The following is a 24,076-nucleotide window of genomic DNA, read 5'->3' on the forward strand; positions in this document are numbered from 1 at the left end:
GTTTTTCTTTCTTTTTTACTATTTTCTACATTGTAGAATAATAGTGGAGACATCATATAGTAAGCCAAAAAAAGTGTTAAATAAAAATATATTTTATATTTGAGATTCTTCAAATAGCCACTCTTTGCCTTGATGACAGCTTTGCACACTCCTGGCATTCTCTCAACCAGCTTCATGAGGTAGTCACCTGGAATGCATTTCAATTAACAGGTGTGCCTTGTTAAAAGTTAATTTGTAGAATTTATTTCCTTCTTAAGGCGTTTGAGCCAATCAGTTGTGTTGTGACAAGGTAGGGGTAGTATACAGAAAATAGCCTTATTTGGTAAAATACCAAATCCATATTATTGCAAGAACAGCTCAAATAAGCAAAGAGAAACAACAGTCCATCATTACTTTAGGACATGAAGGTCAGTCAATGCGGAAGATGTCAAGAACTTTGAAAGTTTCTTCAAGTGCAGTCACAAAAACCATCAAGCACTGTGATGAAACTGGCTCTCATGAGGACCGCCACAGGAAAGGAAGACCCAGAGTTACCTCTGCTGCAGAGGATAAGTTTATTAGAGTTACCAGCCTCAGATTGCAGCCCAAATAAGTAACAGACTCATTTCAACATCCACTGTTCAGAGGAGACTACGTGAATCAGGCCTTCATGGTCAAATTGCTGCAAAGAAAGCACTACTAAAAGACACCAATACGAAGATGGGGCTTAAAAATGTGTAATTTGGTCTGGAGGTCAAATTTGAGAGTTTTGGTTCCAACCACTGTCTTTGTGAGACGTGGTGTGGGTGAACGGATGATCTCCGCATGTGTATTTTCCACCGTAAAATCATGGAGGAGGAGGTGTTATGGTGATTTGCTGGTGACACGGTCAGTGATTTATTTAGAATTCAAGGCACACTTAACCAGCATGGCTACCACAGCATTCTGCAGTGATATGCCATCCCATCTGGTTTGGGCTTAGTGGGACTATCATTTGTTTTTCAACAGGACAATGACCCAAAACACCTCCAGGCTGTGTAAGGGCTATTTTACCAAGAATGAGAGTAATGAACTGCTACATCAGATGACCTGGCCTCCACAAAGCCCAACTTCAACCCAATTGAGATTGTGAAGGAAAAGCAGCTAACAAGTGCGCAGCATAAGTGGAAACTCCTTCAAGACGGTTGGAAAAGCATTCCAGGTGAAGCTGGTTGAGAGAATGCCAAGAGTGTGCAAAGCTGTTATCGAGGCAAAGGGTGGCTACTTTGAAGAATCTAAAATATCTATTTTTTATCTGTTTAACACTTTTTTGATTACTACATGATTCCATATGTGTTATTTCAAGGTTTTGATGTCTTCACTATTATTCTACAATGTAGAAAATAGTAAAATTAAAGAAAAACCCTTGAATGATTAGGTGTGTCCAAACTTTTGACTGGTACTGTACGTCTGTCCGTACGTCTGTCCGTACGTCTGTCCGTACGTGAGTCCGTACGTGAGTCCGTACGTGAGTCCGTCCGTGAGTCCGTCCGTCTGTACGTCGGTACGTACGTCCGTCTCTGTCCGTACGTCAGTCTGTACGTCCGTACGTCAGTCTGTACATCCGTACGTCTGTCTGTACATCCGTACGTCAGTCAGTCTGTCTGTACGTACGTCAGTCTGTCTGTACGTCTGTCTGTCTGGTCATTGAGAGAATGAGCAGATATGTCTCAATCCTCTCACCTCTCACAGGTGCAGCATTCACACATTTCATTGTCTTCTCCAAAAAAGCTGTCGCCATAGTAACAGGTGATCTCCTCCCCAGGTGCGATGGGCCTCACCACTTTTACACAGCCTCCATTCTTATCGCCAGGAACAAACTGGAGAGAAGGAAGAAACAAGGTGACATCGCTAGCCCTGGGGATGTAACACTTCAAACAATAAAACCATAATAGTACAAACAAAAGACACAGACGAGGAGGATAATAACAATAATCATGTATAACAACACTTCTATAAAAAGGGAACAATGCTTAACAGAAACAAACACAGAGAGTGATTAAAAATATAGAAGAGTAACATGACTAATAATATATAACATTGTTGATTACCTTACAGTTTGGTCTGCAGTCTTCACCCAGGAAACAGAAACAAACGTATGGTTACAATACAGATATAACAACTTAAAAACACTGGAAATTATGCCATGCGTCTGTATAATAAAAGTATTGACCATTAGCAAATCCTGTGAAGCTCTGCTGTAGGGGAGCACATTAAATAACAGGATTAGATTAGTGCATTTGATTTGATCACTCTAGATCTAATGTATGACTTGTTAGGATTGCCTAATTAAGAGAAATCCCATAAGCAAATGCTCTGTCTGTGTGTTCTGTGATAGTGTATGGACAGTGGGTTTCTGTTTTAGTGTGTGTACAGTGCCTGTACAGTGTGGCAGACAGTAACTGGGGTTGAATCTTGAAAAACTCACCGTGGTTGATGAAAGCCGCAGGCCCAAGCCAGAGTTGTGCACAGCGCTTACGAGTGGAGTACATCACACTAAAGTCATTCACCCCTGCTCTCAGAACAGCACTGTCTGCTGGACTCAGCTCGGCTATACAACCCAACAGAACCTCCATCCGCTCACCTACAAACCTGCAGCATTCAGCGTCACAGTTAAACATGATATATAAAAACACAGACAAGATGTATCTAATCTGCAGAGTTACACATGACTATTGAATGCAACTGTTAAAAGAAGTTGATCCTTACCAGTGCTTGGTAGAGGTTATCTTTGCTCCGTTGGTTTCTGAAGAGTATCGGTCACATGACTCAATCTGGACACCACTATCCAACAGGAAGGCACAGAGGTAGCGATACACCTGAAGAAATAATAGCTGTCAAGACCATGCATATAGCCAAGCATGTTCATGCACACAATCATGAATACCCACAGAGTGAAAATAGGTCATATTAGCGAACTGCCCAAACTAATAAGAAAAAATGACAGAGGCAACAAAAGTAAATGAACAAATGAAAGAAATTACACTGACTAAAGAAAGGAAGGGGCAATCAAAAACGTACTTCTAGTGCACACTGATATAACAGGGTTAATTAATCCTGCAAACACACACTTACATGCTGTTTCAGTAGTTCCAGACGGTGTGTTCCCAGTCCAGTGAAGTAGTCACAGGCCCAGTCTCCCACTGTGAGGGCCTCAAAGGTGGCCTGCAAGTCATGTGTGCGTTGGAAGCGTAGCAGAGTCTCTTTGAGGTAGCCCCAACGACGGACCTCTGGGGGGGGACTGCAGGGCGACAAGGATTAGGTGTGTGCTGTTCTTCGCATTTGTGAATTAACTTTTCCACTTCTCTTTGAAGAACGCTGAAGTTGTGCCTTAACTGCCTGATGAAGACTGATTACTAGACGCATAGAGGAACCATCAAGACCAAGCACAAGAAAAATGGTACAATGCATACATCTATGGCAAAAGTTTGTAATTTCACACACTTGTGTCAAATATGTAATGGATAGGAGGTTTAAAGAGATTACCTGACGTTCATTTTATGGGTGCTGAACCCCAGCAAGGGGTCCAGCACCAAGCTGGTGGCCAGATCATCCGTCTCACACAGCTCCATCACACTCATTTTACTGCATCCTTCCATCGCCTCCCACCATCAGCATGCTGAAGGGACAGGGGTCGGGGTCAAGGGACAGGGCGATGCGACTGACAACCACCCACAACTGAGTCAAGTTGTCCTCGTATCCCCATACAAGCTAACGTTGGCCTTTATGTACGGCTTCGATAAGCTAGTTCTAGCTCAAACATAAGGTTATTTTAGAAACTAGCAAACTGACCAGCTAGCTAGCTAGCCTTCTGATTTTGATGTCTAAATTAGCATCATAGCTAGCAGCTAGCTACCGCAGGACATAGCGTTAAACTGAAAGTATAGCTAGTTAGCGTCTGACTCGGGCATAAGCAAACATGATAAATATAACTAGCTATATTGATTTATATAAGTTAGTCTGAAGATATATTTAGCATAACATTACCTGGGAGTATTTGATAACGAAAGCCGTTAGCTAGATTGTATCCGTAGTGGTTGCTAGCTATCCGCTAGCTGGCTATGTCAGATGTCGAGTCAGCTAGCTAACGTTACGTAGCTAGCTGATCCGCCGAAACACAGCACAATTTCTTGGTGTTGCCTCGTTAATTCAACGCTGCAAATGTAATCAAATGAGCTAGTTTCCACAGCAAAACGACTGACCCGAGGGAAGAAATATATATTTTTTATGTTTGTTATTCTCGTATCAGAAGTTGGGCGAACAACCACTGAGGTATGCGAGTAACACTGCTGCAGTGAAACCGAACTAGGGCCATATCCGTTGTTTTTCATTGGCTAGTGCCAAGGTCAATTTTACGCCAGTTACGAAATCTCTTACAGGCCATTTGTCAATAAGGAGAGGATGTACTATAGTTCTAGTAATACTGTTGGTTGTACCTGGTCATAATAGGTTGGGTTTCAGTTGCTTGAATGGACAGTCGTTATTTATAAATTTCAGTTTAACTTTCACGTTACACAAATGTATAACACCGTTACATCGACATAATCCATGGGTAAAGGACCCCGTCTCAGCCATCTACCACATTGGTGTAAGAAGTGGTCCTTCATGGTCTTGGGGAAGTGTGCCCTTACACACACACACACACGCTGGGTGTCTTGCACAGGGCACCGAGGGGAATAACCCATCAGTGGAAGCTTGTAACTACCCAGGCTTGAGGTACAAATCATTGTAGATCGAGCCCATTCCAACTATACTGAAGTTGTGTGCAAGTTCTCTAGACCTTGATTAGCCTATACGCTTACGTTTTGGTTAAATACAAAGCCAATATTACGATGTTAGCCTATTAAAATGTATTTACACAGGCAGACCAATTTTATATTTCTTCCCACCAATGGGTCACCTCAAATGTGATTGTCAAAAGACCAATTATTGAAAAAAAAAGATCAGAATTAGGCTGCCCGTGTGAGGCAATAAAACACTTAGCAAATGTCTAGGTCTAGATTGAATCCAGAAAACTGGAATCACTGAGGATTGAGAGAGGACAGTTGACGACCCCCCCCCCCTATGAAAAACATTACATTTTATGGCACCACTGATTAAGGAAGACATGCGAAGTCCCCCTATACCAGCAAGGGCCTGATTTTGGCCCCAGGTGGTACCCACTACAAGCAGACAGATCACATTTTTACTTAGCCAGACATTTAACTTTCAAAGGAAAGGGTAATGTCACTGGAATTCACATTAGTGCTCACTAAAAAGCAAGGAGGCAGTTTCACATGATTGAAGACATCCAAATTGGAGCTGCAATTTATTACAATGCTCTGTCGTACAACAGGGATGTCATGAGGTAGAGGACATGGTGTTGTGTCAAGCCCTCACTGACAGCAGCTTGTGTCGCACGTCTTGCCCTCCTTACACACACAACCAGAGGCGCACTTGCTGCATCCAGTCGGGCAGCAGGAACAACAACCTGGAGGAATGATAGCAGAGATTAGTACTGATAATTGACCATGACTGGTTTTCCAACAAGACCTGTGTCTTAGGCCTGAAGGCATTTTATCTGGGCTAAAAGTTCAGCTGAATGTTACAGACATGCCACTACTAGTGGCAGCGTCTGGAGTTTGACTGGAAATTCCATGTAAAAATTATTTGACATTGCACTAAATGCTTACAATGTAAGGAAAGATATGCAACTTTGTAATTTCAGGTGAAGGACTCCTTTAAAGCAGGGTTTCCAAACTTGCATCTTGGGCCCATGTTTAGATTGTTGCCCAAGCACTACACAGCTGATTCAAATAATCAAAGCTTGATGAGTTTATTATTTGATTCCGCTGTGTAGTGTTTGGGCAAAAATCAAAGTGTGCACCAGGACCGAGTTTGGGAACCCATGCTTTAAAGGGACACTAGGGTAGTCAATTTCGCTCTTAGGTCTCAATGGTGGGTTGCGCGTTGACACTGGGCGGATTTGATTATGCCGAGCAGCGGGGCACAGCCTATGACCCTTGATGTGAACGGGCAAAAGTGGTGATGGTGAGGGAGGAGCCGGTTGGCAAAGCGAACGGTCATTAATCTGCACCGCACCGAATTTGCAAACTAGTTGTTTTCATAGGGAAGGCAGATAGAGAAATTACTATTGCACGTGAAGGCAATCCTACTCATTATTCCACGCGCATAATTACGTCACTGAGCGGACTTTTTCCGGGCACCTGGCTCACGCCCAGGAGTGAGCCAGGTATAACGCACGCCTACCCGGGCCCAATTTGATCGAAACCTCTCATTGGTTTGGGATGTTATGTCTGTCGAAGACTTGGCTAACAATTGTTCACAACTAAACTGTAAAGTAAAAAAAAAAAAAAAGAAATCTGCACTAGTTACAGCCATTATGATATTTCCAGGCCGCAATTGTAAATGAGAACGTGTTCTCAACTTGCCTACCTGGTTAAATAAAATAAATCAAAAATAAATTCGACATGTACCCATTGATTCTTTAAGAATTTAACTTAAATGCATAATGCGCTTAGTTTCTGTCGTATGCCTATTCCATCAGAACACAATATAAAATGCTTACAAGATATTGGAAAATAAACACTGAAGCTACAACTATATAATGGATAGTCAGTCCTTAGATCCAATAGCGCAGTCTAAGTATACATTACTCTAGCTCCATCCGTTAGCGTCACTTTGCTTCGACAGATTGCACTTTATAGATCACATACGCATATTTAGAAGTTATTGCGGGTGTAACAATTCTTGTTCCGAGCTCAAACAGATCAACACATGCACTTACTTTTCTTGGCACATTCGCAGTTTGTACACTTGCAGAGTCCACCGCAACTGCAGCTTCCAGCTATAAACAAAACAAGTCAACTACTAAATTAATAAGGGTCACCTGATTTGCAACTATTTAAAATCCATTGTACCCGTTCAGGTCAATTCGGAATTTAGAGATGAATTCCATTAGGCAAACTTACTTTTTGAGCAATCACAAGGATCCATTTTAGGTTCGAATTATATTTTAGCCCAAACAATTCAACAAGGCTGACCCGACACCGTTCCAGTGGCGCTTTGTCTGCTATTGATTTGCTATTTGGTTCAGCTGTTTTATATGATCGGAATTGATAGGGCAATGTGCAAAATAGAAATGTGCATTCATGCTCCGCCTAGTTCTCCCGATAATACAATTTTACTATAAATGATTTCCTATAGATGCATTCGTTGTATACACTAGATGGCGACAATTTAAAATGTAATCTCAAACATACAATATGTAGTATGTATCACAATATGGGTAATTCAACATTAGTGGCCTATTGCATCAATTTATCTTGCATTATACACAAACCATGGCTCATTTAAAGTTCCCTTATGGAATATTGGCCATTTCTTGAGACAAAAATGGTCCACTTTTATGGACAGTAATATCGTCCAGAATTTGCTTCTCTAGACAGAAGGGGGGCTAACCTCCCCACACCCAAAAGTTTATATTGCACATCATGCATACAAACCATACAGCCAACACTCGAGCAAAACTTCCATATTGTATCATCTTTAAGACAAAAACAGACAAAGTACAAATTCACTATTTTTTATTTTCTACCCGGTAACAGACAGGATTTTTGTGATTGGTTGGAAAACAAATTACATAAAAATAAAACATCATTTTATTTTTATTTAACGTTTTTGATTCATTTATATTTTAGCTTTTCTAGCCTGGGGCGCGTTCAGCAGGACTTAACGTTGTGATACGTTCGGATAGAAATAGGCTATGTAGAACAAACACCTTTGACACGAATACGAACACATCAGCTCTATTCATGGCATTTCTATCTGCAACGTTCGACAACGTTTGGCAACTGAACGTGGCCTTGTATTGCCCCCAGAGACAGTGCATTAAGGAAAAACGTCCCTGATTGGTTAAAATAAAATAAAAACGTTTTACATTATCACAATATCTATATTGCCCTAGTTCTTGAAATAAAAGTTCAAAAGAAATAAGATAGATATCGATAGTTACAGTAGATTGGTGATGTCTTAATGATTTTAGCAAATTAATGATCTGACCAACATTACAAGCAGAATGTTTACCCTGCTATGAACAGAGTAGGGTCGGGTGAAATTGGAAGTTGTGAAGTATCATTCTGGACAGCAATACTAAGACCTGCAATGATCCCCAAAACAATTTATCTTCAAGTTCAGGCATTGCTCTACCCTACTGCCTAAAGCATGTAAGCAAAAGCTTGTTTCCAAAATGCATATTTTCACAAAATTGCAGATGGTCTACATTACAGCTCTGAATCATTGTCTTAAAGCCTTGTCAGAAAACAAGCCATTGACAATTCCGACAACTTGAAACTCCTGCCCTGTTATTTTATCAGCAAAAAAGTTTTCCAACCCAAAATGTTCTCTAATATTACAGCTCTTTTAAAAACAAGCGTATTACCTTTCCATGTAACATATTGTATATCAAGCATTCAATATCCTTATCTAACAGCAAATAACACTTCCTCTGGTCAATAGATCATAACACGTCATTAAAACCAACACTCCTTGGTCTCACAATATGATCAATTTTCTTTATAAACTACAAAGCAAAAAAACCTTGAGCCATGTGCTCTTTAAAAAAAACATACTGCCGCCTATGCACCATGAATGCACTCAGCACTGTTGGGGCGCATTGAATGTACAGTACTCCTGATCCCGTCTTCAGTGAGATGACGCAATGGTGAGTGTTGTATGAAATGCACCACCTAGTGGAGAGGAGAGAGCACTAGAAGCCGATATGAGCTAGCTACTAAAATGTGAGAAAGAATCCAGCACAGGAAATGAGCATTAATGCTGTCTGGCAAGTTGTTACACACCTTTAAATATAAAAGAGAAGAGAAAAACATGAGCTGAGTAAGGGGTGGGGGGGACAGATGCAAAGTGGGGTGAGAATTGAGGTATGACATTCTTTGACTACTCAGAACCCAGAGGGAAACTACTGAGCAAAATGGGAGACAGAATATGGAAGATTGGGGGGGGGGGGGGGGGGGGGGTGAGAACCAGAGAGATGAACATTGACCGTGTTTAAAGGATAGGGGCAAGGAGAACACATTTTAAGGGGATGATAGAAAATGGCTAAGCAAAAGCCCCCAAAATGCTGTACAGGAAATGGGTATTTCTTGGAGCCAGCAACTTATGCCAACATCCCACCCTGAACAAACAAAGCTTTCGATACCGTTCAGACAAGAGAAGAGCAAGTGGGAATGACAAAGGGGGTAGAGCAGAGGTGTCAAACTCATTGCATGAAGGGCCGAATGTAACTAGGCAAGTCAGTTAAGAACAAATTCTTTACAATGACGTCCTACCCCGGCCAAACACTAACGCGGACGACACTGGGCCAATTGTTCGCCGCCCTATGGGACTCCCACTCACGGCTGGTTGTGATACAGCCTGGAATCAAACCAGGGACTGTAGTGACTCTTCTAGCATTGAGATGCAGTGCCTTAGACCGCTGCGCCACACTGGATCCCTGAAATTCATTACTATTTAGTGACCTTAATTCATCCACCAAGTACAAGGGTGGAGCAAAAACCCATGGAAACGCAACCCTTTGTGGAATGAGTTCGACATGTGGGTTAGAGGAATTTAATATATAAACAAATATCAAAGCAATGTTGAGGTGAACATAGTGAACAGTGTGATGGAATATTTTAAATAAATGGTTCTTTATTAATCATCGGCTTCCAAATAAACTAAAACTCAAGGATTCAAACCTTTTTTTTATGCATCTACAAAAAAACAACAAAAAAAACAGAAAAGCAAAACTATTTCACATCCATGATTGCATTTTCAAATCATTGGTTTTTGGGAGAGAAAAAAAATAAACGTGTCCGCTTCTTGATCTTTGTGAATCCATAAACTAAAAGGGTCCATCTGCACATATCCACCTGTGCTCTCAGTGTGTGGTGTGTGCCGTTGTTACCATTTGACCATGCAGATTGACCCCATTGACCCACACACACACCTCTCAAACAGGATGTACAAAAGCTTGTGTTGAGCATCAAAACAGTGCAGGGCCCTAACAAACAGTAAAGGCTCCTTTCCCCTCCTCCCCCCAGGTGTGCATTTACATCACTGAAAGGAAGGACCAATTTCATCTACAAAGTGACAGGAGAACAGAGCAGGGGAAAGGAAGGACATACAAACAGAATACAATAAACCTCTCTTTCAGACACACGGACATACATACACTCAAACAGTTAAAAACAGTATCAGAGAAAAAGAGGACCGAACCCTAGGTACTGTCTGCTTTGTTGCTGTTTGGTGATGAGGGAAAAAGTAGGGCAAAAGAGTGTGGGGGGGGGGGTGCTTGGTTCAAGGAGGGGGGTCCAGTGGGTGTTATTTCTTGGCCTTTCCGCCTTTGGCGGAATTCCGTGGTGGGGTGACGGGGCGTCCAGATCCCATTCCTCCACCTCCACCATAAGAGTAGAGCTTCTTATCCGCTGGCTTGAGAATCTGAGGAATAGAGAGGCTTTCTTTAGACAGCTATAAATATACATATACTCCTACAGACTGAACACTGCAGCACGTAACAGGTAAGACAGGGGACTGGCAGAGCTTAAAAATCTAGACTGATGGACAGGAACAGCCAGACTGGAGAGAGAAAAGGGGCAGAGAGAAAAGCAGAGGAGTACACACCTGAAAGGAACACATGAGGGTCTCATCCACACTCATCATGGCACCGGCATTATCAAACTCTCCACAGTAGTTAGGGGCAGAGAACAGAGTAACAAGCTGTCTCTTTGCAAAGAACTCGTAACCGTCTTCTACCACCTGAGGACAGGAATGAAAGAGGTAAGAACGCAATGAAAAATAAACATGAAAAATACCAGGAGTGGATAACCAACAACTGCAGGGCCATCAGTACATTTCAAACAGAGGAGTTACCATCTTAAATGAACACAACCTCCATCGCCAGTAAAAACACAAAATGACACGCTTTAAAGATGGAATCCGCATCAGGGGAAACAGAGCCACTGTTCACCCCAGCAACTTTGTTGTTGTTTGTGTTGTGAAACGGAGTCGTCGTCTTCGGCAGCATGGACCAAAAGAATTGCAGTACATATTCTGCTGTTCTATCGCGCGTGCAATGATGTCAGAGAGGAAAAATAGGGTTTGTTGTTTACAACTTCTTTGTTGTTGTAATATCCCAAACAGACATGGCAGTGTCACCAATTAAAGATTCCAGCTTTAAAAAAGTGCTTCAATATTTTATGTAGGTGCAATGACCCTTGATCATCTGATTTCCCTGATTAATAACAAAATCCCTCTATTCTTCCAAACCCACCATTGGTCTGACAGTGTCCCGCTAAAGACTCTTCCCAGCCCCTAACCCCCATCCAAAACTCTAAACCACTGAGCTAAGCCATTACCTGATGTGCCCTGCATATAAGGTCCATGTCGTGTTTGTGCAGAAATTTGGCCACCACGTCTGCCCCGAATGTGAAAGAGACCCCGCGGTCGTTCTCGCCCCAGCCCAGGACATCTTTGTCTGGGTCGGCCCACAGCAGGTCACACAGCAGGCCCTGGTCAGGCACATCTGTGGGTCGCATCACTCTGCGCACCTGCTCCATGGACTGGAGGTCTGGAGAGAGGCCTGGACAGAACATAGCACACAGAAACATTACATCACCATACAAATGAATGATGACTGCCATGATACTGTCTTCTACCACCAAGAACAATAAGATCTGAAATCACACCTTGATAACTACCACCTCTTATCAAACGTATAGTGTATACACTTGAGTCATCTTCCACCACAAACACTTAAGGGGAGTGGTTAATCCAAACGATCATGGGGCCACCAAGTGCTTATTGATAAGGCCCACAGGGGAAAGACCCACACACACAGATCATGCAAGCATACACCACCCACCTCCATGGCAGCAGAAGATCTTCTCATCTACAATGGCAGCCACGGGTAAACAGTTGAAGCAGTCTGTGAAAGTCTTCCACAGCTTGATGTTATACCGTCTCTTACCTAAAGAGGAGCAAGGGGCATTACTAAATGGTTAATACTCTGTGTGTGTTCCGGTCTCCTGTTGTTAAGCATGTGTTCCAGCTTCTCGTCTCGGCACTTACACTCGTCATAAAAGCCATAGATACGGTTAATGGAGGCACACTCGTGGTTGCCGCGCAGCAAGAAGAAGTTCTCTGGGTATTTGACCTTGTAGGCCAGAAGCAAGCAGATGGTCTCCAGGGACTGCTTCCCCCGGTCCACGTAGTCCCCTAGGAACAAGTAGTTGCTCTCCGGGGGGAAACCTCCGTACTCAAACAGCCGCAGCAGGTCGTAGTACTGACCATGGACGTCACCTGCAGGGGGCAGCACAGAGGTGGCCAGTCAGTCACTACCACACCCTCCCTGACTACATTAGATCTGTGTGTGTATACAGGCCGTTGGACTGAGATAACAAAGGCAATTAGAGATTAGAATTCTACAGTAAATCAGACAATCAGTCGTGTTATGAAACCTTGGAGCTTTCACTATCAGTTGGGTCAGAGAGGCGCAGCTGCTTTGCTACACTGACATTAATTACTATGAAACCAATTTCAGCCATCATAACTTATCCAATATGACTCACCGCAGATCTTGAGTGGTGCCTCAAGCTCGAGCAGGATTGGCTGGCTGAGGAAGATTTCGCGAGACTTGAGGCAAAGGCCACGGATCTCGTTCTCTGTCAGCTGAACGTTCTTGCCTGGCCGAGAGCCCTTAACTGGAGGGGAGAGAAAGACAGAGCAAACAGAGTGAGGACTGACGTTGCGCTTATTGGAACAAACATGCTAGGCCAAGACCATGGAAACAACACACACACAAATAGCACAGCCACAGATCTAACACACAGCACACCAGAGCAGAGAAACCAATCAATATCACAGGCCCCGCTGACAGCACAACCCTGAGCATACTGCAGAGCCAAGGTGAATCTGCTCACACAGCATAAGCCAGGAGGATGAACTATTTGATGTGAGAATCTCAAGGTTACAGAGCGTGAAACCTAAATGAAAAGGGTGTTGGGGGTCTTTGTTTCTGAGCACTCAAGGCTAGGGGATGACGATGGCAGTGTTGAACTGAGTACCAGCAGAAGGTACAGGCCTGGCTATGTGTGAACAAATGTGTGCAGTGTGCACCCAGCCCCAGAAGCACGTATTAACACACCACCTGCGTGTCTGCTGATGTAACCAGGACAAAGAGACTGCAACGGAAAGAGGCACAAGCAGCGAATATCACACTGTACGACTCAAACAAGGATCAAATACACTGCCCTTCAAATCAAAGTAGGCCTAAATCACAATTAAATAAACATATCATTGATGGCCAACTTCAGAGCTCTCTGGTTACAAGTACACCGCATGCAGTCTGGTAGCATAGAGCCTGTGAACTGACAGCAAACGTTGCTAGGCCGCCTCTGACCACACGGCAGAGCTAAGCAGGCTGGTAGTAGCAGGCTGGTCTGAGATGTGGTCAGGTCACAAGGGACACATGCACAGTGCTGCGCTGAGCATCTTCCTGGGCCAGGCTGTCCCCTAACTCTGCTCTGGATCTCAAGAATCTTACATGTTTGTTGAGTACAGTAGCTAGTTATGACATTCACACACACATTCTACCAGGAAAAGGAAAACCCACCCTGTGGCGGTGTAAGTGCTACATGTTCATCAAGCAGAGGTGCAAATCCACAGTGCAACTGATATGATGTTCAATGATCAACAGACAGGTGATCAGCTCTACTGGAGCCACAAATTGGTAAAATGCTTAATGTAGTTATCGCACCATTGTAGCCCTGGAGCAAGGAATACTCTTAAGTATGTTGGCATGATTTGCAGGGCAGCTCGAGGCTTTTGTGGCGCTGCAGGTCAAGTACAGGTTTAATATGATCAGCCGGATGAGGCTCCTACTTCAATCTCAATACTCCTTCCAAACTAGAACCTTCACTATAGCTGCAAGGGATCACTACAACAGCACATCTATAGTCAAACAAATACAACAGTAGGACTGTATTATTCAGAAATCCTGTTTGCATGACAAGCTCCAGGCAAGGATATAACAGAGCATGTAGTAAGTGTATTCCAGTGACTCATGATGTACGGGGGGACTTGTGCAAGAATGCGCATCAGGGTTGTTTGTGTCACAGAATCAATTCCACCCCCTTTCCTGCACGTTCTGCTGTCTTCCCTGGGTGCAGGTGAAAAGTCCAATGCCAGCGCTCTATAAACCATCACAGGAGAACTAGGCAATGACAAACAAGCATCAACAGAAACCCTTCTAATATTCAACCATAGACGCTTGTTGTGCTCTATCATGCACCTGGTACTGTAATTGCTGAAGATAAATGGGTTAGACACACTTAAGAGAGCAGAACAATAAACTTGCCTGAAACCCTTCAGTGACATTCTGCTTTACAAGCTGGGTGCAGACAGTGTCCTTTACAAAAACATACACCGGGGTTAATTGAACACTTGTCAAAGCTCTGACAGCTCAAACTGAACGTTGCTGACCTTGCCAAATACCAAACTAGACGAGGACATGCAGTTATCACACAACACAATGCCACAGATGTCTCAAGTTGAGGGAGCATGCAATTGGTATACTGACTGCAGGAATGTCCACCAGAGCTGTCGCCAGAGAATGTAATGTTAATTTCTCCACCATAAGCCGCCTCCAACGTTGTTTTAGAAAAATTGTGAGGCCAGTTGGACGTACTGACAACTGCTTACCACGTTGTGTAGGCGAGCATTTTGTTGATGTCAACGTTATGGTATGGGCTGGCATTTGGTACGAACAACAAACAATTGCATTTTATCGATGGCAATTTGAATGCACAGAGAAACCGTGACAAGATCGTAAAGCTCACTGTCATGTCATTCATCCACCGACATCACCTCATGTTCCACCATGACGCAAGGAGCTGTACACAATTCCTGGAAGCTGAAAATGTCCCAGTTCTTCCACGACCTGCATACTCACCCAACAAGCATGTTTGGGATGCTCTAGATCGACGTGTGTGTTCCAGTTCCCACTAATATCCAGCAACTTCACACAGGCATTGAAGAGGAGTGGGACAACATTCGGCTTGGGGATTCGAACCAGCAACCTTTCAGTTACTGGCCCAACGCTCTAACCACTAAGCTACCTGCCGCCCAACTCTATGCGAAGGAGATGTGTCACACAAGATACTTACTGGTTTTCTGATCCATGCCCCTACCTTTTTTGTAAGGTATTTGTGACCAACAGATGCATGTGTATTCCTAGTCATGTGAAATCCATAGATTAGGGACTAATGAATTTATTTAAATTGACTGATTTCCTTATTTGAACTGTAACTCAGTAAAATCTTAGAAATTGTTACATGTTGCATTTATATTTTTGTTCAGTGTAGTGCTTTCACAAAAATATATTCTGCCCTAATAAAATCACAGGCAGTGGGAGAGGGGCACACACATTTGTTCTGAAAACGGAGGATGGAAACGGACGAGGACTTCCAGGTAGGACCTCAGCAATAGATCTAAATGAGCAGTGTCATGTTAGGGCAGCAACACAGGCCTTGGCCCTAAAGAGTGAAATGTGGGTATAAATAGGGTAGTGCTGCTTGTCACTTTAAACCTGGATTAGGGTCGGCTAAGCCATGACAGAGCTTACTCTAAAGTTAGCCACATGGCCAATGGCAACAGTGAGCTTAGAGAAGGGGCGTGGGGGATGGGGAGGGGGTCAGACAAAGGGCTTTCCGCTTTGCTGGTCACGGGATAGAAAATAAAAAAAGTTGGACAAGCACAATAGGAAAGCCGTTGGGAATCAACAATTGGCTGGCTTTAGATTCCCCTCCTGATATGTCCATGGCTGATATGGACATCCTCATAGATGGCGACAGGAGGTGGTAGTAGCGGCCTGGACTGACCGTTCAGATGTACAGGCCAGGAGGCTGATGGTTAATCCCATTGAAACTAGTCACACCGTCACCACATTTAACTGGTTTGCAAACATTGTCACCAGGCTGGCTCATGTGTTACGGTGTACATGGTGCAGCTAAAGGTTGATGGTGGCCAGTCACCATTCTCTGACAAAAAAGTGATTAAGCAACCAGAAGGCAGTTACCTTGGCCTGTCTCCACATCATAGAAATACAGCAGGATTGGATGGACAAAAAGCCACAGGTGATGGTTTATGGACTGGCCAAGACTTCAAAACTAATTTAGAAAAAATCCCATACATGACGTGTTAGGCTAAATACGAACTCACACAACAGAGGCAAACACTCTGCCTTGTAATGAGTTGGTACACCGCAAGATAAAAAAAGGTCCTCTATATACTGCCATATACTACAGCTGTTTTTTTTATTATTTTACTGAACTTGTCAGACAACCTTATCATGGACAGAGTAGAACACGGTTTCCACAACACTTCCACCCATCAAGAGCCACAGTCAAAGTCAAAAGGGGCTAGGGCTGAGCGATATATCTCATTAATTTGAATGTGCATTTTAGCGAGAAATTCCAAACACATGCATCTTAAGAAAAAAGTTCTCCCATTTTTATGAGCGTTTATGTCTGCTTGTCTTTTTACTCCAGTGCTGTGTGCACCTTCCCATTCACACACACCAGGCCCCTCCCCCCCACACCAACAAAGTTGATAGATTACTTCTTTCTCTATGACAACAAGCAGTTTCAACTGGCTATTTGCATTTGAGGTTTGGTACAACAGAATCATTCATATGGACACTGAAACACATTCGAGACATTTTACTGTAATAGAAAAGTGAACCTTTCCAACGATACCCTTTTTATGTCTCAACTCCCAAAATTTAGCAAAGAGTAGACCCTGTCTAGTCTACTAGCTGTCTAGCCTGTTTTGAAATGTGCAATGAGCATAAAAACGAACTACTAAAACATTATGAAACTTCTATTTGATCTATTAAGTAGCAAATAAGCCATTTCATTTTTTGTTAACCAAATTCAACACCCATTTTTATATATATATATATATATATATATACACACACCTTTATTTAACCAGGTAAGCTAGTTGAGAACACGTTCTCATTTACAACTGCGACCTGGTCAAGATAAAGCATTGACCTCCATACAAAAACACCTCACCTAACACCTGACGAGCGAAAAATATAAAAACACCATCTGCTGGAGAAGACAAATTTTGGGCCCAGCTATTCCTCTCGCTTCACCTTTTCCTCTCTGGTGTGACCCACAAATTTCAGTTAATTACTATAGCTCCTGCCCAGTCAGTGTCATCATTCACCCAAGTTTCATCAAACTCGGGCCAGTGCTGTCTGAGATGGCGTTTTTTTTTTTACTAACGCACGAACAGAGATTAGAGGTCGACGATTAATCGGAATGGCCGATTAATTGGGGCCGATTTAAAGTTTTCATAACAATCGGAAATTTGTATTTTTGGGCGCTGATTTCCATTTTTTTTTAATATTTATTATAAAATATAAATATATATATATATATATATATATATATTTTTTTTAATTTTATTTAACTAGGCAAGTCAGTTAAGGACACGTTCATATTTTCAATGACTGCCTAGGAACTGTGGGTTAACTGCCTTGTTCAGGGGCAGAACGATAGATTTTCACCTTGTAAGCTCAGGGGTTTCAATCTTGCAACCGTACAGTTAACTAGTCCAACGCTCTAACCATTGCACTCCACGAGTAGCATGCCTGTTACGCAAATGCAGTAGAAGCCAAGGTAAATTGCTAGCTAGCATTAAACTTATCTTATAAAAAACAATCAATCATAATCACTACTACCCATAACTACTAATCCAGTTTAGCAGGCAATATTAACCAGGTGAAATTGTGTCATTTCTCTTGCGTTCATTGCACGAAGAGTCAGGGTATATGCAACAGTTTGGGCTGCTTGGCTCATTGCGAACTAATTTGACAGAATTTTACGTAATTATGACATACATTGAAGGTTGTGCAATGTAACAAGAATATTTAGACTTAGGGATGCCACCCGTTAGATAAATTACCGAACGGTTCCGATAGTTTCTGGATTCGATCATATTAATGACCAATGGCTCGTATTTCTGTGTGTTGTTATGTTATAATTAAGTCTGATTTATAGAGCAGTCTGACTGAGCAGCAGCAGGCCCGTAATCATTCATTCAAACAGCACTTTAGTGCGTTTTGCCAGTAGCATCTTCGCAAGCACAGCGCTGTTTATGACTTCAAACCTATCAGCCTAATGGCTGGTGTAACTAATGTGAAATGGCTAGCTAGTTAGCTGGGTGTGCGCTAATACTGTTTCAAACGTCACTCGCTTTTAGATTTGTAGTTATTCCCCTTGCGCTGCAAGGGCCGCGGCTTTTGTGGAGCGATGGGTAACGATGCTTCGAGTGTGGCTGTTGTCGATGTGTTCCTGGTTCGAGCCCAGGTAGGGGCGAGGAGGGGGACGGAAGCTTTACTGTTACCCTGGCAATACTATAGTGCCTATAAGAACATTCAATAGTCAAAGGTATATGAAATACAAATGGTATAGAGAGAAATAATCCTATAAATACTATATTAACTACAACCTAAAACCTCTTACCTTGGTATATTGAAGTCTCATGTTAAAAGGAACCACCAACTTTCATATGTTCTCATGTTCTGAGCAAGGAACTTAAACATTAGCTTTTTTACATGGCACACATTTTACATGGTACATATTACTTTCTTCTCCAACACTTTGTTTTTTCATTATTTAAACCAAATTGAACATGTTTAATTATTTATTTGAGGCTAATTTGATTTTATTGATGTTTTATATTAAGTTAAAATATGTGTTAATTCAGTATTGTTGTAATTGTCATTATTACAAATACTATTTTTTTATTTTTAAATTGAACGATTAATCGGTATCGGCTTTTTTGGTCCTCCAATAATCGGTATCGGCGTTGAAAAATCATAATCGGTAGACCTCTAACAGAGACCGATCCACAGTCCCCTACCTGATTTAATTGTGGGAAACAACCAAGTGTTGTTCAAACAGTTGGAGACAGACAACACGGTGGAACCAAAGATTTTTTATAACTAACCCAAGATAGACCACAGCCTGGCATTTCCAACGGGAACAAATTAGTCATAGTGGGCAGAACAAGCAAGGAGTGGGCAGAGCCAAGCAAGAGCTAGAGAGGTCCTATTGGCGCGTTCTAGCATGTATTTGCATATTTCCATTAAGGAACACCTACTCTGAAGTGTGTGTGCAATAACTAAATTTGCCCTTGCACTCCTTCTAAACATTCTAATTGTTTTACTTTGACAAAGGGTAAAATCTTCAAAACTTAGTCCACTCTTCATAACAGATTCTAGCTTTGAGAACAGAAAACTGTGTTGAGGTCAAATGTTTCATCAAGGAGAAAATGATCACGATGTCTGCAAAAATCCATCTCGTTCCATCTGGTCTCACTGCCGGCCACTGGGCTCTCTCTCATCACCATATTAGGTAGTGAGTAGAAGTGTCAATCAGATGCTTCACACTTATACATCCGATGAAATGTCTGGATTATTGTGGTGGAGCCCTACAACATGATGCACCGCTATTACCATGATGTAGAGGAGCGATAACACTGAGAAAACAGACATGTGAAAATGTCTAGGTTAACTGCAGTACCATTAGAGTCAATAATTGTCAAAACAGAAATAAGTGATAGCCTATAAATTGATACAGTAATAATCTGTATACATCTAGATCAATATATTTCAAAATGGGAAGAACAAAACAGCAGATCCAGGGGTTTGAACACCTGACGTGACTTTTAAACCAGTTAGACCAGACTTGGAGAGACATATTTTTTTTAATCTAACTAGACAAGTTCCTAGAGCAGCAGAATGCCCCACTTCCTGTTTTCTGAACTGTTCCCAGGCCAGCAGAAGCTCATGTCTGGCTCAGCCACTGTGCTCATTACAGCAGGAGGCCCCTGCAGATTTAGTAGCTGGAGGGGCTTATGTTGGTCTGACTATAGAAGCCATCATAAATCTAAGGAGTGGCCAGGACTGAGGGTAGGCAAACCTGTGTGGTATAGACAGCTTATCCCATTCACCAAACACTAACACCTACGTATTATTCAACAGTCCTTAACCTCCACAATACTCCCAACAGTGGTGTGGTGGTCACAATCAGAAACACGGTTAGCGGAATCGTTTTAATCCATCAATAAGCTGCCCACAACAAAATACGTGTTCAGAGTAAAAACCCAAGAGAAAGCAAGACATTAGGCCTGCTACTTGCAAACACTGTCCCTCACATTCCCCAAGACAGCCCATATTTCTACTATTCATGCTTCTGTAGCCGATGTGAAATACCTAGCTAGTTAGCGGTGCGGGCTAGTAGTGTTCAATTACTACTAGCCAGCACCGCTAACTAGTGCTGGCTCAGAGCTTGAAGTAGTTGTTTCCCTAGCACTTAAAGGGACATTGCTGTTGTGGAGCTATAGGTAATGATGCTTCTTGGGTGACAGTTGGCGTTGTTCAAAGGTTCCTTGGTTCAAGCCCAGGTTGGGGCAAGGAGAGGGGTGGAAGCAACACTTCATTACATACAAAATCTACTGCGATCGCAGAGAATGTAATGTGCCATAATGTTTCCACCGCTAGTGTTTACAGTATGCACAACTTTCAGCCCTGCTATAAGCTACTTGGCCAATGACAAACAAACCCAAATCTGGATATTTCCTTTACTTTATAATGTAGTAAAGACCATTGGCCTTCTTTAGACAGATAAGAGTCTAAAACCAGGGCACTGGTGTTTCCTGTCCATGGAATTTGGAGTATAACAGTAGTGTGACCCAATGGTGCCCTTCACTCTGTGTAACCAACCACTAATGATATGGCTAAACCTGGCTAACCCTACTGTAGCTTGCATTTAAACAAAAGCAAGTTATTACTTCAGCAAGCACGCTTTCAGCACATGATAATTGCATCTGCAGCTCTGAAAAACATGCTTAAGTATGCTTCTCCCTCATCCAGACATGAATTGCAATGGGCCTGCTCCTACATACAGCATCCTCCATTCAGGCTGCAAATGCATCATTTTCCTCCTTAACTAGCTTTAATGGGCATAAAAAAAAACTGAAAATATGCATACTTTATCTAACGATTTGTCTTTTCGGACAATTTTGGATATTCCACATTCTTAGTTGAACATGGTGTGCAACATATTAGATTTTCCAAAAATATAAACAATTGTGGTGGGAAATTGTGTTTCAAAAATAAAGTAAGCATATTTCCCTTGAATGGAGGATGCTTTATGTACAAGCCGATCCATTGGGGGACACTAGTGTATTACCGGGAATGCACATCCAACCTAGACGACAGTACATGGGTGCTAGATCTGTACTAACGTCTGCCTAGGCTACAGTATAACCGGTGTGTGAAATACTGGCAAACAAAAAAACGATATTATGGAAAGATTGGATGCAGGAAACAAAACCTACTAACCGACGTTACTGGCTAGCTTTGCATTCATTTTTATAACAGCATACACTAGACAGAACACGGTACATATTTAACGTTACAGTAGCTAGCTAGAGTTAGCTAACACAGCATCATCGTAAAATAGCCGTTTGTTATCTTAATAATGATTTTCCATTAATACTAACAATACAACAAAATGGGCACTTCAGGCCGAGTGATAACGATTGAAGCAGCAAGCCAGTCATCTCTCATTTGCCCTACTAGTTCCTAGACCTAGGTAACGTTATCTCGCGCTCTAACCCGGACACATCGTTTTCAAAGAGAACAGCTACCTTGACGTTAAGCCTGCTAACTACGCTAACATGCACCAGACCTCGTTAGAATTCTGACGCTTCTTTGAAAATACAAAAAGCAAATGATTCGTAATTAATCAAATGAAGTGGCTTGATTCCTAGTTAAGTGCAAATCCTCACCTTCCAGAAGACGCTGTATTATGGAGTCGATGTTTAATTTGTCCGGCTCCGCCATTTTACTTATTTTTTTTTGTCGTGGTTCAGGCAGTCAAGACCTTCGTTTCGTGTTGCTTCTTCGATGAGACAAAAAAAACAAGTACCGATCACGTTAAACAAACAACTAGGCAGCTTATATTTTGTTATGTCAAATTGAGGGAAAAAAAATGTCATTTGGCTTTACTTTCCCTTCCGTGTTGTAGCTAGCTGGCTAAATGGGTTAGCTAGCTAGTTAGTTCAAGCTAGCTATCCGATGTTAGTTAGCTAACAAACCAAGCTACCGCTTTAGTTATAGATAGCCAATAATGAATGATGCAAATACGAAATGTTAACATATAATCAACCTTTGATTTGACAATAGTCTTCCCGTGTAGAAGACAGGGCCCTTTCAGGTCTGTTTAGTGTCTTTTTGTCTTCGTATTTCAGAGTCCCCCTTTCTCTTCCCCCACTGAACTTAAAAAGGGCCGTGTTGTTCAGGGGAAGCGAGAAGACAGGGGGTTGACTCTAAGGCGAGCTTTACATTTACTCAATGATGATTGGGTCACTGCTTGATTTTGAACCCATGTTTTCATTTGCCATTGGATACATTGTACATCCGTCACACAGTGGTGCCCCACCTCCAGCTGTTTTACGTATGACATCAACGGTCGTCACTAGTTACCAATACTGAGGTATAAAGAACTACCACAGCCACAAAGTCAGAAACTCCGCCTATTTCTACAATGTATCTTCTTAAAATGTGATTTTAGGCCTAGCCTTTACCATAACCATACTGCTAACCGTATACCCAAACCTAACCTCAAATTAAGACCAAAAAGCAAGTTTTCAATAATTTTTACGATATAGCCAATTTCTACTTTGTGACTGTGCTATCTAGTGGAAACCGACGCCAACAGGATTGGTACCGTCAAGGACTGCCACCGTGTGTTAAAAGTTAAAAGTGTAAGGCATATTTTGCATTAGGGTAGAGTCCAGGATTTCCCAAACTCGGTCCTGTTTTTTGCCCTATTACTACACAGATTATTCAAATAATGTAGTAGTTTAGTGTGTCGTGTGTAGTGTATAATTTTGTGGGAAAGTAATATGTGGATGTTGTGCAACCCTAATTCATCTCTTTCCCGACATTCCTCATTCCTTCCAATAATCTCCACAAATTCACGTTCCTCCATTACAGGTCACTATTACACAATCCTCCTCTCTACTCGTTCTTTACCGGGTTTCCAAATCCATCCCTCACCTCACTGTGTTTCTATTCGTCAGACAGTTTCGACAGAGGTATGGGGTGGGACATTGTGAGTTCTGTGCCTTATGATACAGGTAGGGATATGGGGAGGGGGTCCCTTCGACTGAATTCACAGTGAATCATAGGTTACATGTTTATTATGAATCAGAGCCTAAACGTGTGAACTCCAAATGATTCATGGTTTCATGATGGTATTGAGAGACCTCTGCTGTTATTGTTGTTTATGTCTTCAATCTATACAACCAAAAATAAACAATTTATCTTTCACTCACATATCCTTTGTTTTCATTTTTTTATGTAGTGGGTAGTGGGTAACACTATAGTCCATCTGCAGATGTTCTTCAGACTATCCGTAACATTTTAACTATCTACTAAGCCTAGCCCTAACCCCAAACTGAATCCTTATCCTAACCCTAAACTTAATAACCCTAGCTCAAGCCCTAACCCTTACCCTAACTCTTATTCTAAACCTAACCCTAACCGTAACCTTAGCAAGCAGTTTCTTATCAACAGATAGTTTGTTGTCAGTATGATTGTCCAGACTATCCAAATAAAGTGTGACAGGGTAGTGAACTTCATTTTGCAGTAGCTTGTAGGTAGTTGAACTCAATTTGATTCTAGGTAGTGTTTTCAGTATTGAATTACTTTTTTGAGATGTAGCGGTGTAGCTAACCACTGGAAGTACACTACTTTTTTACAAAAATATAATATGGGTGAAGTGAGCAATCATTTCCTTTCTTTTTCAGCATCATCATGAGATATAAAACTGTATTTTTTTGTGAAGAATCAACAACAAGTGGGACACAATCATGAAGTGGAACGACATTTATTGGATATTTCAAACTTTTTTAACAA

General features: G+C 42.0%; 3 protein-coding genes across 6 annotated transcripts in view; all 3 read right to left on the minus strand.

Moving 5' to 3' along the window:
• LOC110486659 (uncharacterized) overlaps positions 1-4,360 on the minus strand; it is a 64,976-nt gene extending 60,616 nt beyond the window's left edge. For all 3 annotated transcript variants that reach the window (XM_090196902.1, XM_021558428.3, XM_021558427.3), the window contains exons 1-7: positions 4,006-4,360; positions 3,505-3,637; positions 3,094-3,259; positions 2,728-2,837; positions 2,447-2,610; positions 2,070-2,089; positions 1,702-1,838 (exon numbers count right to left, since the gene is read on the minus strand). In XM_090196902.1, coding sequence (XP_090053028.1) covers positions 1,702-1,838; positions 2,070-2,089; positions 2,447-2,610; positions 2,728-2,837; positions 3,094-3,259; positions 3,505-3,617 — 710 coding nt within the window. In that variant the 5' untranslated portion in view covers positions 3,618-3,637; positions 4,006-4,360. The remainder of the gene's footprint in view (positions 1-1,701; positions 1,839-2,069; positions 2,090-2,446; positions 2,611-2,727; positions 2,838-3,093; positions 3,260-3,504; positions 3,638-4,005) is intronic.
• A 933-nt stretch (positions 4,361-5,293) lies between these two features.
• Positions 5,294-7,588, minus strand: LOC110487553 (metallothionein A-like). Its single transcript, XM_090196906.1, has 3 exons — positions 6,990-7,588; positions 6,806-6,865; positions 5,294-5,488 (listed from the first exon to the last, which is right to left on the minus strand). Exons 1-3 carry the CDS (start codon positions 7,012-7,014, stop codon positions 5,394-5,396), a joined length of 180 nt encoding a protein of 59 aa, XP_090053032.1. The 5' UTR covers positions 7,015-7,588; the 3' UTR covers positions 5,294-5,393.
• Positions 7,588-22,482, minus strand: LOC110486660 (serine/threonine-protein phosphatase PP1-gamma catalytic subunit B). 2 transcript variants are annotated; one of them, XM_036941381.2, is made up of 8 exons: positions 22,323-22,482; positions 21,943-22,055; positions 12,645-12,776; positions 12,145-12,375; positions 11,939-12,043; positions 11,433-11,656; positions 10,699-10,833; positions 7,588-10,515 (listed from the first exon to the last, which is right to left on the minus strand). In XM_036941381.2, exons 2-8 carry the CDS (start codon positions 21,995-21,997, stop codon positions 10,399-10,401), a joined length of 999 nt encoding a protein of 332 aa, XP_036797276.1. In that variant the 5' UTR covers positions 21,998-22,055; positions 22,323-22,482; the 3' UTR covers positions 7,588-10,398. The 2 variants fall into 2 exon arrangements, with proteins under 2 accessions (XP_036797276.1, XP_036797277.1); XM_036941382.2 differs by having other exon boundaries at positions 21,943-22,052; positions 22,323-22,470.
• Positions 22,483-24,076: the final 1,594 nt, after the last annotated feature.

Source organism: Oncorhynchus mykiss, chromosome 13 (assembly GCF_057628025.1).
Source record: "Oncorhynchus mykiss isolate SJ-2025 chromosome 13, ASM5762802v1, whole genome shotgun sequence".
NCBI lineage: Eukaryota > Metazoa > Chordata > Actinopteri > Salmoniformes > Salmonidae > Oncorhynchus > Oncorhynchus mykiss.